This window comes from Salvia miltiorrhiza, chromosome 6 (assembly GCF_028751815.1).
Source record: "Salvia miltiorrhiza cultivar Shanhuang (shh) chromosome 6, IMPLAD_Smil_shh, whole genome shotgun sequence".
Classification (NCBI taxonomy): Eukaryota; Viridiplantae; Streptophyta; class Magnoliopsida; order Lamiales; family Lamiaceae; genus Salvia; species Salvia miltiorrhiza.
The window spans coordinates 3,801,927-3,818,696 of NC_080392.1; the positions used below are offsets into that span (position 1 = coordinate 3,801,927).

Below are 16,770 nucleotides of genomic sequence, written 5' to 3' on the forward strand. Positions count from 1 at the left end.
TATAAGCTCAACCAAACACCCTCTCAGTGCGACATCAATTTGACTTTGTGAAATTAGAATTATGTGATTGTTTGAGGTGAAATTATGATGTTAAATAGATACAATATTATGAAATTGGCTTGTGGATTTTGTAGTTCAAGTCAATGAGATTCTAATAGTGATTTCAATTTCAACGATGGATGATCATATCGATTGGAATTGATGCGATGATAAAAGAAGGTTGCCTTTTTCTATTGATATACTAGGTTAACAACAATCATAATATAAGTATTAATTTGTAACTTTACATATATTAGGATATAATTGTGAAAAAAATTAAACATTAAAATATGAAACGAGAAATTCCCTTAAATTAAAGATGTGTAATTGCACCATTTATTTTGATATTTGGATTTTTTTTAATTACATCAACACAATTACACAAGTACTTCAATAATCGCTGATGACTTCTTCTTCTTCTTTTTCTTTTCTTTTTTTGCATTTTTTCCTTCCAAAATTATGATAAAGTTTTGATTTCAAAAACGTTTTATAAATTGTTAAATAATGGAGTATAATTTTTCAATTTATAACAAAATAAATATTTAGATTTTTTTTCAACAAACGGAAAGATGATGTGACATAATTATTTTGCATACGATAGTGTGTGCTCATCAAATATCACTAAAAGAACGATGTCATATGAATATTGAAGTCGAAAGTACACGATCAAAATATATTAAAACTATTTATTATGCTACAAAGCCTACAAATCATAAAATAAAATAGAATTATTACCACTATTCTATTTAGTCTATTTTATAGTAAAACGTACTTAAAAATAAGGTAAAAGTTTGTTACAATTAAACCCTACAATTTTCAGGTGAACTCAAAATCAACTGTGCAATAATGTGACCAAACTTTTTAATTGCAATTAATTATTTTGCCAAAGTAGTAGTGATCGTTACACTAAAAACTGCTGTCCAGTTCTTGCCCACTTGATTTTTGGTTCATCTCAGGAAGGTTTCTACTAAACCCTTACTTTTCGGCTCAACAATTCTTTATAGACACTGAAAAAAATCCATTCTTTCTCATACAAACGCTCTGCTCTGCAAATGGAAGCTTTTGAAGGTTACATTCATCCATTCCCACTTCAAAATTTTGATAATTTATGCATGATAACTATTTCTTGCCAGTAGAGTAACAAATTCTTTATATATTGAGTTATTTTTTGTCACAACTGGGATGCTGAAAAACAAATCTGGTTTCTCGAAAGGTTGCTTTTTTGGTAGATTAGTGAATATTTTTTTTACTACCAGTGGAATGTTGACAAAATTATTACTATAATTATAATTCTTTTCCTGTGGTGTCTTGAAATTGTGCTTGAATTTCTGTGTATGGCCTCTAGGTGAATTTATCTGTTAGGGAATCAAATAAAGATCAAATTTTTTAGGATTGTTGTTGAATGTTTGCAGTGGATGGAGGAGAAGAGCGTCTGTTAGGCTTGGTAGATGGGCAATCGGGTGATATGAAAATAGAGGTGAGGAATCTGAGCAAGGTTTCTGACAAGGATGTAAGAATACTGAACAAACTCAACCTAGACATCCCCAAAGGAGTGATCATGGGGGTGATGGGGCCGAGTGGCAGCGGGAAATCCACATTTCTCCGCGCCCTCAACCGCTTATGGGAGCCCGCCTCTGCCACCGTGTTTTTGGATGGTGTCGATATCTGCCAGCTTGATGTTCTCACTCTTCGTCGAAAAGTTGGTATGCTCTTCCAGCTTCCTGTGCTGTTTCAAGGTAAACATGTTTCTATGTTGTATGGTATAGCCTTTTCCTTCTTTGTTCATCTGCTTAAATGAGAATTGCTTAAGTTGGTAGTGAATTTGCTAGATGATCGTAAAAGTTGGTTAGTTTGTGTGCGTTTTCATCCGTTTCGATTACAGTCAAACTAAGGGCCAATAGAGATTGAGATGAGAGTTGTAATTGAGGTTTTGATGGTCATAACCAAAAGGGAAGTGAAAGTGAAGAATCAGAGTAAATTGGTTCTGAGGCATGCTTTGTGATACGTTTTCCACGTAGTTGTGGTAGCTCGTTTAACCGTCTCGCTCTGTTGCATATCGAGTGAATGGGGTGAACTTGTTGCAGGAACTGTTGCAGACAATGTGCGTTATGGACCACAGCTAAAAGGAAACAAACTAGACGATAATGAGGTCTACAAGTTATTGGCTCTTGCAGATCTCGACTCCTCTTTCTACAGCAAGTCCGGTGGAGAGCTGTCTGTTGGTCAAGCACAGAGGGTTGCTCTTGCAAGAACCTTGGCTAATGAACCGGAGGTGACCTCGAACGAGCCTCTTGTAACTCTCGAGTACATTGCGCTAGAAAAAAATATTCTGCAATCTAATCAGAAAATCTCCTTTGTACATGAAGGTTCTGCTTCTTGACGAGCCAACGAGTGCATTGGATCCGATATCGACTGAGAATATTGAAAATGCTCTGGTGAGGCTGAAGCAAGAACAGGAAATGACTATCATTATAGTGTCTCACAGCATCAAACAGATACAGCGGATTGCCGATGTGGTGTGCCTAGTTGTAGACGGGGAGATTGTCGAAATCTTGAAACCTGATCACCTCTCCGAGGCTAAGCATCCCATGGCACAAAGGTTTCTGCAGCTTAGTTCTTAAACTTTTGTATTTGTCACAGCAGTAAGCCACGAAAGGTTGTGCCTATAAACCTATGCAATATATAGATATAATTTGCCATTTTGATCATCTTTAGCCCAATTTTTATTTTGCCAATGTTGATTTTATATTCATAATTTAGGTAGAGGTATGAATTTGACAGTCTACATTGTTGAGAGAAGTTGATTATTGTGAATGCCATCAAGGGAAGAATTACAACTCTTTCAATGACTTATTCTAGTTGAGGGGCTCCCCACCTCATGACAGATCCGAACGACTCTAGAGAAAAACAGAGTCGTAAAAATTAACTTTTTGATACTGGTTGGTGTATCAAATTGTTGATGCTAGGTAAAGGGCGGATAACACCATTGTGAACACGACAGCAAGGCCGGAGTCGAGAGGTGAGGCCGCACTTTTCGGCTTACCTCCGCTTGGAGTTGCTTCTCCCGCTCCTGCCTCTGATACTGACCCCTCTGATACTGGCCCCTTTGCACCTGGACCCATAGCTGGACCAGGGGAGTTTGCTATCGTTGAGGCTGGGGATGCAGATGGCGTGGCGGAAACTGGTGGGACGGTTGAAGGTAAAGGGGCCTTGCTCGACGTTGGTGGTACTGCAGATTGAACAGGAGCAGTGCTTGTCTGTGGTGGGGTGGTAGATGGAAGGGGAGCAGCCTTGCTTGGTGTTGGTGGAGCTGTGGATGGGACGGCGGCTGCGCTTGGTGTTGGTGGAGCCATGGATGGGACCGTGGCTGCGGTTGGTGTTGGTGGAGCCATTGATGGGACAGGAGGCGAGCTTCCTTGTGCTTGTGGTGGCGCTGTTGGTAGATTAGCTGATGTAGTTGGCGGAGGGGTGGTCGACTGTGGTGGCGTTGTTGGTGGGGAAAGTGACGTGGTTGCCGGTGGGGTTGCGGTTGCGACGGGGGTGGTCGACTGTGGTGGCGTTGTTGGTGGGGAAAGTGACGTGGTTGCCGGTGGGATTGCGGTTGCGATGGGGGTGGCCGGAGGCGAGGTAGACGGCGGAGAGGAAGTTTTGGTGCCATCAATCCCCTGAGGTATGATTGCACCGCTCAATTGTAGTATTGAGATGTTGTAAGGCTGTAGGAAAACAGATTTGACGAGATTCGAGTTGAGTGGCGATCCGGGCATTGCTGAACCGAAGGCGAAGGTGCCGGGGGCCGGGCTAGCGACGCTGAGGAAGCCTTGCTGGCCTCGAGCGAGGCCGGTGGTCTGGAAGAGCGTGGTGATGAGGTTGCGGCTGGCCGCTTGAGTCTGCAGCCGGGGGGCATCATAGTAGTCTAGGAGCACATGAACGGCGAGGATGCTCCTGATGTGGTCGACCGGCTTCCCGGCGAGGGGGGAGAGGCTCCCGTTGTCGAGGACGAGGACGGTGATGGTGTTGCGGGCGTTGATGTCGGCGGCCAAGTTGGTCTGGGTGAGGTAGCTGTTGAAGGTGGCGAAGTCTGGATACTGGTTGAGGAGTTGAGTGATGTCGAAGGCGTTGGCGGTGTGGAGAGAGAGGAGGAGAGAGAAGAGGAGAGAGAGGGGGAGAGTCATCTTGAGAGAGGGAGAGAGAGATGAAGGTTGAATGGAAGTGATGAGTGAGAGAGAGGATGGAGATGGAGTGGTATTTGTATGAGTATGTGAGCATGTGTTTTGGTGGTTTGTAGGAGAAAGGCTCCCTCTCCTTAAATGGAGGAGAGGGTTGGTTGAGAAGGAAGAGGAAAGGTGGTGGTGTAAGAATCAGTATAACTACTCATTTCTTAAAATAGGTGCTACTAATTTTCTTGAATTTCTTTGTCCAAAAAAAAAAAAGATTCTTGAATTTCTTCACTTAGAAGAAGAGTAGTTATATATTTTCATATTTTCATATTTTGGCTACATATTTTCATTCCCTACTCATTTCTTAAAATAGGTGCTACATATTTTCATATTTTGGCTTCATCATTTTATTCAAATTTTAGTTTTTAACAAAATCTTCATTTTTTGTCGAAAAATAATACTCCGAAGGTATTGTTGGAGTATAAACTTCTATATTTTTGGAAGTTGACATGAGTTTAAAGTTCGATGGCTAATAATTTGATTGTTTGGAATCGGATGGAAAATCCGAAGGTATTGTTGGAAAGCTCTTGACATAATCTTTTTAATTATATTTATATTGTTGGGTTTTTTTATCGCTCGAAGTGAGTTGAAAAATGTGATGAGACTCTATATTTTTTTTCGACCACTTCTCGTGACCAAAACAGCAAAACCTAACAATATAAATATCATCATAAAAATATTGCCTAGAACTTTCTAACGGTACCTTCGGATTGCTCATTAGACTCCTGACAATCAAATTATTAGTTAGCAAACTTTTAGGCTCGGGTCAAATTTCAAATAATTTAAAATTTGTGTATTTTTTATTTGATTAAAAAATAAATTTGTATATAATTTGTGTATTTATACGGAATTAACCCAACTAATAATAATAAGTTACTTCTCTACACGGATTCCCTCTAGGCTATCCATGTTCTACAGGATTCGCATCATGGCTCTGACTCACTGTGTGATGATTTATGGGAGGTGTTTCAACATGCTAGAAGGAATGTAGTTCTTGAGTTTCTTTACGCTCGGCGTGATGCCAACAGAGCAGCTCATAAGCTGGCTCGTTTTGCTCTTTATTCTCATTATATAATGATCTGAAAATCGAGTTTTCCTTCGTAACTAGTACTTGATATTGGTCATTCCGATTTATCTTAATGAAAGTTCCCTTTTAATTTCAAAATAATAATAATAATAAGTTACTTGGCTTGACAAAAGTGCTTCCGAGCTCTTTGGTGAAGCTCGTTAACGAGTAAAGCTGGAGTGGCAAGCTCGTTAATTTAACTTGTTTACAAATATAAAATTATTGATCAAATGCAACTTATATATTGATATTTTAACTAATAATAAAGTATACTAGGGCCCTAATCAGCTTTATTCGTTATAAAGTTAATGAATTAATTTTAGTAATCCCATAATGTATATATAGTTTTCAGCTTAGAAATGTTATTGTTTGTTTTAAATCCTAACTTACAAATATTTACATATATCAAGAATTCAAGATCCATTTAGACTTTACCAAATAATTTCGCACATTTCTAAAAAAGAGAAATCATACATGGTTAATGTGGGCGATCCTTGGATATTATTTTGTGAATATTACGATTTTATTTGCCATTCTTAATTTATACACAAAATTTAAAAGATTACTTTATTTTGCCCTTACTAAATTCAAATTTTAATTTGAGATTAATTTGGAGATTTATATATAAGATTGTATGCATATTTTAAATTTGTTAGGAAAATACTATCATATTATTAAACAACTTTAAGATTTAAATCAAAATTTTATAAACTTATCCAATAGTTTTTAGATTCTTTTATCGAGATTTTATAAACAACCATTACAAAACAATATACTGCAAAATATAATACTTTTTCAATTTCTTGGGATTATATATATTTGTGTATGTATATAGTTTACACAAAAACTCCTGTGAAACTGGTTTTATGGTGAAACCGGCTTCACAATGACATTACTTCAACATACAAATGATACTTTAAAATGTTAAAGTATCATTTGTATGTTGAAGTAGTGTCATTGTGACGTCGATTTCACTATACAACCGGTCTATATTGTCCAAAAAAAGTATATTGTTCGAAGCAAAACTAGGCTCTTACAGTTGCCAACAAAGCATTATTTTATTACATATATGTTTATTGCATCCTTGCCAGCATGTGTTAGGAGGTAGAATTCCCATATTAGAAATCACACTGCAATTAATTTCCATTTCAAGAAGAAATTTGAGTTCTCCTCAAATCAGGAAAAATTGAGAAATTTAGATAGTATTATTGAGCTCAAGTTTGATCACTTTAACTTTAATACGAATATACTTTTTTTCAAGATGAACTTAAATTCCTTAATAATGGAGATAAAGTTTACTCTGCTTCAAATCAATTTCATTCTACCTAGAAGTCGATGATTTGCTTCCCATCACACTCCCTAGAATTTATTTTTTATTATTATTTTGTTTGGCTATGAAATAATGCAGTAAGTAACTAGAGGTGATGGCACTATTCTTGATATATGCATATGTGGAAATAGAAAATGAAACACAAGGTAAAATAGAGTGATTAATTATTGTCAATTCCATTCGTCAAGGAAAGAATTACAACTTTCAATGAGTTATTGTAGCTGAGGGGTTGGCCGCCTCATGAAATGATCCGACAAATATAGTTGCTCACAACTCTACAAAACAGAACTAACTAACACCTATCAAAAAATTTCACTCTTGTCTCAAAGTGTTGATGCTAGGTAAAGAGTGGACAGCGCCATTGTGCATACGACGGCGGCGCCGATTTCGAGAGCTGCGGCTGCACCCTTGAACGTAGGTTTGCCGGCAGCCGGCTCATCCGTCGTCGGAGTATCTTCAGCCGACGCAGCAGGGGCCGAGGCTGAGCCAGGGGCAGCAGATGGAGTGGCAGCCATGGTGGGGGCAGCAGCCTTGGTTGGGGGGGCTGATGTTGGTGGGGTGGCCTTGCTTGGTGTTGGTGGGGCCGTGGTGGACGGTGGTGGGGCCTGGCTCGACTGCCTTGGGGCCGGGGCCGTGGCCGTGGCGGGTGCTGGGGGCGGGGGAGTGGCCGTGGTTGTGGCGGGTGCTGGGGGCGGGGGCGGGGGCGTGGCCGTGGTTGTGGCGGGTGCCGGGGGCGGGGGGAGTGGATGTGTTTGTGGCGGGTGCTGGGGGTGGGGGCGGGGGCGTGGTGGCCGCGGGGGCCGAAGTTTTCGCGCCATCAATGCCTTGAGGAATGATGGCATTGCTGATTTGGAGGATTGAGATGTTGTAAGGCTCCGCTGCGACGGACTTGACCAGGCTCGACCCCTGGGTCGAGCCGGGCATGGCGGAGCCGAACGCGACGGTGTCCGCGCTCGGGTGCGTCACGTTCAAGAACCCTTGCTGCCCCACCGCGAGGCCGGTGGTCTGGAAGAAGGTGGTGGGGAGAGGCGAGGCGGCCGTGAGCTGCTGGAGCTTGGCGACGTCGTAGTAGTCGAGGAGGACGTGCACGCTGAGGATGTTCTTGATGACGTCGAGCGATTTGCTCGAGAGGGGGGCGAGGTTGGCGTTGTCGACGACGAGGACGGTGATCGTGTTCCGGCTGTTGATGGCGCTTGCTAGGTTGGTTTGGGTGAGGTAGCTGTTGAAGGTGCTGAAGTCAGGGTATTTGTTGAGGATTTGGGTGATGTCGTAGCCATTGCTACTATGGATCAAGAGGAAGAGAGAGAGGAGGAGAGAGAGGGTGACACTCATTTTCATGTTGTTTGTTTTGGTAGTGAGAGATAGATAGATAGATAGTGAGAGAGAGGATGATGAGTTGATGTTGAATGGAGAAGAGGTGATGAGTGTATTTATATGTGTAGTGAGTGAGTGAGGTGTGTGAATTGAGCACAAGTGTAGGTGGTTTGTAGGAGGAGGGCTTCCTCTCCTTAATTTGAGGAACTAAGGTTTATAACTGATTCTTAAAATAGGTTGTAAGTTTGTAACATTCAACTGCAGATGTTTGATCTACAATACTAATGTTTGTGACTTCAATTAGAAATCTTGATTTTGTCAAAATTTGTACATGTCTAAAAGCCATGATGAGTTACACGAATGTAATGATTATTGAATTATATTTGTCATTCTATTTCGCAAGTGATATTGATGATCGTATATTACTATAAGGGTTAATTGCCTACGATGCATGAATATTTAAAGTTTGGTTTTTAATCAAATTTATTTTTTTTTTGTCAAAAAATATATATAAATTTTTATGTTTTTAGAATTTGACCTGAACCCAAAGTTTGGTGATTAATAACTTAATTGTTCAGTCTTGTACCGTTGGAAAGCTCGTGACATTATCTTTCTGATACTTATATTATTGGGTTTTGATCACCGAAATTAATCGAAAAATAACATGAAAATTAATGTCACGACACTCAACATTTTTTCTTTTTTCAAACCACTTACAGTGACCAAAACCCAACAATATAATTATGAGTATCATTAGAAAGATAATATCAAGAGCCTTTCAACAGTAAATTCGAATTGTTCATTAGACTCCAAACAATCAAGTTATTAGCCAACGAATTTTTGAGCTTAGGTCAAATTCCAAATAATAAAAAATCCATGTATTTTATAACTAAAAACATAGATCCAATTAAAAACCAAAATATTATCCCTATATTTATAGACAATTAACCCTTATTATAACTAGCACTGCGTTCATAATGAAATAACAGTAAAATATCCTCAATTAGGCCACTAAGATAAACCAAATCATGTGAAATAAGACTTCAATATATCACAATTTAAATCTTCAATTTTTTTGTTTACCTCTCCCAATTCTATAGTCCCTTGATCTTGTATAGTATCCTCACCCTGTAGTTAACACTTTTATTTGTAAAATTAATTCCCCCCCCCCCCCCCCCCCCCAAAAAAAAAAAAAGGAAAAGAGAGTAGTATGCTACAGATTCAACTAGTATAGTATACAAACAAGAATTGTATGTGTGCATAATTCTGCAGTCTTGACATCTACAATGGCTTCAGGCCATGTCTCAGTGCAGCCTCCCACACAAGATCAATCTGATCGACGTCGATCGCCCCGACCTCGTGATGCTTCCACCCTTCAAGAAAATGTACAACTCCTCCTGCATGACAAGCATGCACCACACCTCTTCCCATTGTATACTTGAAAGACAAAAGAAAAAACAGTTTTTAGTGTTAGGGCAGTAGTAAAAGGTTCACGAATGATGTTTCATCTCGTGTTTTATGCGTTCGCAGGTGCGTACCTCGCATGATCCGAGGCCCTCGACATCATCTGGGAGCCTCATTGCTGCCAGCTTCCCATAAGTACAGTCTCTTCTAAAAGGGATGATGGGAGGAACTACAAACTGGTGGAAATGTGTTCCTGAAGGGGCCCAGTACTGCTCTCTGGGCGTCGTCCACTTCCCGATTATCCATGTCTGGAAGGTTCTAGAACGATCAGTACGCGCGCACAAGGTTGAATTTTATGTATAAATTCAAGAGCTGAGGTGGATCAGTAATCACCTTACAGTGCTGTGCTCCTTGATACTTAGTGACTTGAACCAAGTATTTTTGGCAGTCTAGTGGTGCCTCTTTCTGAATCTTGCTGAATCTCTCTGTCGACAGCGTCAGCATCTGCGTTTCAGACACATTTTTCAGTTCAAAGACGACGAAATTCTAGGATCAACAATGAGTTTATATGGTAAGAAGCAAATGGCCTCATCAGCTGATCTATGTACAAAAATGTGATTGTATATGTGATTGTGTAGTTACCAAGACTTTAACCTTGCGTCGAGCAAGGTAGAGAGCGATGGCTCTGCCGAGTTTAGAAGTAGCACCGGTTAGGAAAACTTCGTCTACATCACGAGGAATCTCATGTAGGATCACAGCAGCTGTGAGGGTGTTCCCATGTACCACTCTCACTCTGAGGTCGGGATGCTTGTTGGTAAAGAGCGTCCCGCCTCCATTAAGGCTCTCGTTCTATCAAAACAACAAACGCGTCATCCTCATTGTCGAGAGACGAGGCCGGAGTAAGGACATGGAAGAGACAAGGCTCACCTTATTTAGTGCAGCAAGGCTAATAACCTTAACTCCAAGCCTATCTGCTTTAAGGATAGCATCTTCTATCTGACTATTTATGCCTTTTGTGGCAAAAGGTAAGAAATACTGCCAAAAGAAAGGAAAAAACATTCAAAATTTTCCTTGTCTTTGCCAATCTTGGAATATGTGTATTATGGGACCAAAACGTACCTGAAAACCGAATCTTGGGACGATCCACGTCTCGTGCAGTTTGCCTCGAAGATGGTAAAGGCTGAACAAGAATGTTTTAGCCTTTGCCCACATCACAAGCATCACCAAATAGGTAAAAGGCCACATTGGAAATAAGAAGGGCTTTATACTGAAAGGCATTGAGCTGAATGATCGGAAAACGAATGGAGAGTGCAACGCTGACATAACATCAACGACGTGGGCAAGAAACACAAAATCTGCTACTCTGCTCTCTGAAAATTTCCATTTACTAAGTGTTAAGGAACTATTTCTGACAAGAACATTCATATATAAGAAAGAAACCTCACTTGTTCTTGAACTAATCTCTCGTTGGAGCTCCCACGATTGGGCGTTTGTCGTCTTCCATAACTTGTCGTAGAAGGGCATAAAGAGGCAGAAATTAGTTGCCATGTCCGTGTGGTGAAGACTGTGGTATCTGCAGTAAGAAGCAGGAAAATGGTATTTGATCAGACAAACAAGACTATGATGCTCGAAACAAAGGAAACACGAAAAAGAGGGCCTTACGTTGGTGTACGAATAATATGCTTGAGCAGTGGGAAATCAACAAACAAGTGACTGGGAAAAACTTCAACATTGCAGTGAGCCAAACACTGAAGAAAATCGAAGGCCAAAAGATAACTGTACATTAAGCTTATCGAGCCGTATCCAAAGTAGGTAGTTCCCAAGGTTGGGATTCCTACAACCACACAAAGCAGCAGATGTTCCAAGAATGTTGCATGTCCAGCTGCAGACAAGCACAGTTCAAAATTCTTGATGAATCGAAGTTAAAGGACACGAACAAGTTAGCTCGTCTCGTGTGGTTCCTAACCTGTGAAAGGGTGCAGAACTCTAGAGCTATGGTGGAGCCAATGATAGTGTTGGAACAAAGCAGGGGAATGTAACAACCTATGCAGCCAGTAATACAATGGTTCTGAAATTCCTATGTGGAGAATTAGACACCACAAAAAACCTCTCGAATCGAAGATGGGGAAATCGGATAAAGGTAAACTCAAATACACTAACGAAGCAACAATCAGTTGAAGCATCAAGAAATTGTCCCTGTTGCATGATCAACACAAACATCAAGATTCAAGATTCAAGTCCAAGAACCAATTTTTATTCGATTTTTTTGCGTAGAATTGAATTTTACCAATGCCATTCTGAATCAATTTGCTTGAATTCCAAGCCCTTTTGGTCGATTCTTCGATTTCGATTAAGGAAAAGCATGCTAGAATAGCTCCCCCAAAGTTGATGAACAAGGGCTCTAGCCCCAAACAAGATGAGAATATGCAAGCACCATGCCCCATTCTTGATCTCACCTCTATACATAGCGTAAAGGGCATTTGCAACTAATGGAGCATATAACACATACTGCTCAAGACAGATAAAAAAAAAAAACACAAACAATAAAATTCTTGAAAAATATTCATAAATAGACAAATTCTTGCAGAAATTTGAAGCTCTCACCTTTAAACTACCCAAGTTCTCCCACGGCCAAGAAAACAAAGAAGCTTCACTCCTGCATGGAACACTGCAATCTTTCTCACTCCCCATCTTCTCCTTTCTGAAATCAAAACATAAAAATTGAATCTTGGAGGGTTGTAATAAATGAATCTTGGACTATAAGAATGACAGCATCAATGTGAAATGTCATTCCACCTTTTTCTTGATCTTTTTGGCACTCCTCTCAAGCCTCAACGCTCTAGAGGCCTTGTACATTTATGCTGCGATATAATTCATTAATCAGTTGACAGCTGGGGGCGTTGGCACCCCCAAAATCAAAGAGAAATTTAATGGGGAGTGAGAAGAATATTGAGATGGTTGGCTGCCTAAGCTTTTATGGGAGTTCTAGTTAGTGGATTGCAGATTGTAGTTGAGAGATGTGGATGTGTTAGTTTGTCCTACACTATCACCTTTATATGACGGTTATTGCTTTAATTACCTTTTTTATATTCCCATTTCTTTACTGTCTCAAACTTTTGGCTTAGATTTTCTAGGATCAGCAACAACATTAAATAAATACCATGTCAGAAATCAATTCTTGAAATATACTAGGTGAGATACTTGCGATGTTGAAGCTCTTTTGTTCATAGATTTTGTGTGTGTAGCCTTGTAGGGTTGGGACCAGTTGCCTAGGAGTCATTGTGTCTTATCCGATTTCTTACCTAACAATCCCATGAACTTGGGATACTCGCTTTACATTAATTTTTTTAAATAAATTATAGAGATTTAAATTATACAAAACTTGAGTATAATCGTGTACGGTAAAATAGAATTGACCCGCTTTTAAATCCTAACTCGCATCCTGATCCAAACCTGCATCCTGTCCCAAATCGTGTAAATGCTACTATTCGGTTATAGAAATGACACTACCTATAATTGACATTATTCGGTCATATAAATGACATTGTAATATTTTAAAATGTTATAGTGTCATTTAAAATATTATAGTGCCAATTACAATAAGCGTTTTTTATATTTTTGAATAGTGTCAAGTATATACAGTGTTATTCATACGTAGTGTCATTTGTATAACAGAATAATGTCATTGTATAATCGAATAGTGTCATTTACATGATTTAGATTATGATGCGAGTTTGAATCAAAATGCAGGTCAGAGTCTGAATGCAGATCAACCGAATTATACGATACATCCAATTGTACTCAAGACCACCTCTTTAAATTAATAGTCCCACTTTATGTGGTGATTAAACCTTTTCTTTTTCTAGAATAACTTGAGATTGGAGGAGTCGGCAAGATGCTGAGCTATATATGCTCTAACTCATTTATTGCAATCAATTCTCTATTTTTTGTTCTCTAGAGTGATCATATGTTAGATCATTGTCACTATAAGACGATGAAGCGCAGTCTGTTGATAAGACGCTTCCCCTCCAACCAATAGGTCGGGGGTTCGAGTCACCTTAGGAGCTAGAGTGTGAGTGTGTTTTTTCCTTTCTTTGGTTGTAACAAATTAAAAAAAAAAAGATCATTGTCACTATAAAGATGGGTGATAAATAACTCTATAAACTTAAAGGTACGGTTAAGTTTTAAGTTTTGAACAACATCTATTTGATAAACCAAAAATACCATATACAAACATCCTAATATTACCTAGAATTAGAGTGATTCGATCCTTTATACAAAAATGAAAAAGTATATCAATGTCAATATTTTAATATTTTCTCATAAAATAACAACACTGCCACCCTTTGTTTATTTTGCTAGAAACCAAATGAATCTTATCTATATTTATAGCTATATGAAACTAGATTTGTTTATAAAATTTAGTTGGTGAATCCATAAATGTTTGATGGAGGGGGCTGAACTTGTTGCAATATGGAATTCGAAGGTATTTACACAGTGTTCAAGGCAATAGTCTATAAATCAAATGTTTTGGATACTTTGTATAGTTTGATTTTTATACTCAAGTGGAATCATAATGTAATTATGCTTATAGTTTTCTCACTTATTATAATAAATAGATTTGCTCTATTTCTTTTATTTCAACAATAGGTATATTGCAAGCACAGAAAGAGTCACCTTTACTTTCTTTAAGAAACATTATTTCATCTTATATAAAAATAAACTAATTTTTATTATTAATAGTTTACAATCTTATTTAAACTAAAGAATTAACTCAAATTCAAAATTTAAAATTAATATATATTAAACAATATTATACTCCATCTCTATCATCTTATTTCTTAAATGTTTTTATGTGCATATACTAGTAGCCAAAATGTAGAAGTGTTGACGACATATGTTGCACATGATTACGTGTACATGACATATACTTATAACCATGGCTTCCTCCATGCATTCTCATTCAACAAATAATATAAAACATATATTATATACATAATATAGTAATTCCATATATACCATCAATAATTTTTTTAGTATTCTCACTTCCGATCTTTCGATCCTCTCAACTAATTCAATCTAATTTAATACAAGACAACAACAAAATCTATCTATATCATGACAATTGATACTATCTTAACCATTTTCTGTTATACATCACCCTCACCATTTATAATTGAACTTAAAAAATATATATATAATTTAATTAAGATGTTACAGTTAGGCATAATTTACCAACTGATTTAAGAAAATAGAGCTCACTCACTCTTATTTATTTTGCTTTGGATTATTAGTAAAAAGTACCCAAATTTTGATTTCATATTCACTCTTTATCTCAAATTTATAAATATTAGTAGTATAAAAATAATTAAATTGAACTAATCTCCATTATTCGATTTGTAACTCCAAGTTAAAATTTTGACTAACTGAGAGTGACTTGTCTCGGCGGAAGCTGATTTAGCAATTGAAAATAGGGTTAATTGCATATTAATTACTTAACTTTAATCAAATTCTCATTTTGCACATGAACTTTAAATTCTTTATTAAAATTAATTTAACTATTAACTTTTTTTCATTTTGCATATTTATCCATTTGTTAACTAAATTTTAGGTATGAAACGATGTCATTTTCATCCAATTATACAATATGACGTCAATTTTATTTTTTCACATGGTCATATTTTTGTCACGCAAGCATATTCATGCCAAGCGAATATTATTTATGCCATGTCGCCTCGATGAAAAATGGGCGAATATGTAAATCATGTCAGCTCACTCAACACGTCATTTCGTTTAAGACGTCAGGTTTTAATTTTATTAAGAGAAAGACGTTTTGCGTAAGTGTTAAAATCTCATATGAAACGGAGATATTGGGAGAGCTAATATAGAGATTAAAAAAAAAATACTACAATTTTTTTAATTGTCAATTTTGGGTAGGACGCATCACTTTCAGTTGGCTGCAATTTTAATTCAAATTATAAACAAAAAAGGAAAGATAAGTCTAATTTTTTCTTTTATATACTTTTTATAAATTTAAACTACAAAAATAAATATAAAGTCAAAATTTAAGCTATTTCTTAAAAATAATACTATCCCTTTAATTTTATGCTATTTTATTTTCGGTGACGATTTTAGCGGTAGAAATTTAAATGCCACACAGTCGGTCTTCAGGTGTGGCAGAGGCAGAGAGCAGAACAGCCAAAATCAGTTTTGGGCGGCGGCTTTGGCACATTCTTACTTCAATTGATAATGTCGGAAATATGCAATTCTTTCTTGTTTTTTTTTATATATATATAAAAATTTATTTTAAAATATAAATTATTTTTATATTATTAATTTTATTTTAAATTATCATTTTTAAAAAATACATATACATACTATTATACCAATTATACCCTTGCATCCATCCTAAATTTGTGCCTTACATTTTTTATAAAGAAAATTACATAAATTCAAAGTGGTTTGTTTATTCAATTAGCAAGGCACAAGTAAGTTAAAAATGAAAAGAATAATTTTAAATAAATTATGTCGTTTCAAAAGTCACGTTAATTTTCTGGAGTCATAAAATTGACGGCATGTGCGGTTGATATAAAATACTTCCTCCGTTTACAAAATAATCCTAGTAAAAAACGGCAAAAATTTTAATAAAAATGATTATTGTATTATGAGCGAAGGAATGGTCCCACTAAAATGTGGTATTTATAATGATAATTAATTGTATTGTGAGTGAGAATATGGTCCAACATGTGATATATAGTTTCCAAAAATAAAAATGAACTAATTTTTGTGGACATCTCAAAATGACAAAAAAATGATTATTTTTTTGTGGACGGAGGGAGTAGATAATTCATAATTTAAAAAATATTTTTGATAGTTTATGATAAATTGATAGTGGAAAAGTAATTTAAGTTTATAATGATATTTTATTTTTGTTTTGTTATTAAAATTGAATTTTTGTCATGTGTGTGTGTGTTTTATTTTTTCATTTTCCATTTCATTATTTAAAAAATAATAGCAATAGATTATATATATGCTGGGCCAAAGATCAACAATCAGACGGTGGTACAAAAACAAAACAGAAATAAAGTCCTTGAAAAGTATAGAAGAGTTCATATATTACCAAAGATCAACAATGAAACGGTGGAAGAAAAACAAAAGATAAATAAAGTCCTTCAAAAATATAAAAGCTTTAATATATTGATGTCGAAAGTGGGACATGACAACATTAATTTTTAATAGAAAAATGTTTGAGAGCGAAGTTTCATGAGTCACATATTCTTACTATGGAAAAGGACATCCGACCGTCTAATCAATATCAAAATAAATGATGTACAAAAATTAAGTAATACTTACATCAAAAAGATAGCTAAGGGTACTAGCATGATATTTTTGACATTTCT

At 37.0% G+C, this 16,770-nt stretch overlaps 4 protein-coding genes across 4 annotated transcripts; 1 reads left to right on the forward strand and 3 right to left on the reverse strand.

Annotated features, from left to right (window-relative positions):
* Positions 1-937: 937 nt before the first annotated feature.
* LOC130988018 (ABC transporter I family member 17) lies at positions 938-2,885 on the forward strand. Its single transcript, XM_057911761.1, has 5 exons — positions 938-1,107; positions 1,452-1,775; positions 2,124-2,311; positions 2,406-2,695; positions 2,800-2,885. The coding sequence occupies exons 1-4, from the start codon at positions 1,092-1,094 to the stop codon at positions 2,658-2,660; spliced, it is 783 nt and encodes a 260-aa protein (XP_057767744.1). The 5' UTR covers positions 938-1,091; the 3' UTR covers positions 2,661-2,695; positions 2,800-2,885.
* LOC130988017 (fasciclin-like arabinogalactan protein 14) lies at positions 2,827-4,211 on the reverse strand. The gene has a single exon (XM_057911759.1). The coding sequence runs from the start codon at positions 4,209-4,211 to the stop codon at positions 2,988-2,990; it is 1,224 nt and encodes a 407-aa protein (XP_057767742.1). The 3' UTR covers positions 2,827-2,987.
* A 2,591-nt stretch (positions 4,212-6,802) lies between these two features.
* LOC130988019 (fasciclin-like arabinogalactan protein 14) lies at positions 6,803-8,119 on the reverse strand. The gene has a single exon (XM_057911762.1). The coding sequence runs from the start codon at positions 7,988-7,990 to the stop codon at positions 7,109-7,111; it is 882 nt and encodes a 293-aa protein (XP_057767745.1). The 5' UTR covers positions 7,991-8,119; the 3' UTR covers positions 6,803-7,108.
* Positions 8,120-8,995: 876 nt separating this feature from the next.
* Positions 8,996-12,562, reverse strand: LOC130988020 (very-long-chain aldehyde decarbonylase CER3-like). Its single transcript, XM_057911763.1, has 12 exons — positions 12,167-12,562; positions 11,975-12,071; positions 11,658-11,878; positions 11,337-11,566; positions 11,033-11,252; positions 10,816-10,943; positions 10,490-10,740; positions 10,298-10,405; positions 10,013-10,219; positions 9,764-9,874; positions 9,505-9,678; positions 8,996-9,403 (listed from the first exon to the last, which is right to left on the reverse strand). Exons 2-12 carry the CDS (start codon positions 12,059-12,061, stop codon positions 9,248-9,250), a joined length of 1,893 nt encoding a protein of 630 aa, XP_057767746.1. The 5' UTR covers positions 12,062-12,071; positions 12,167-12,562; the 3' UTR covers positions 8,996-9,247.
* Between the last annotated feature and the right edge of the window lie 4,208 nt (positions 12,563-16,770).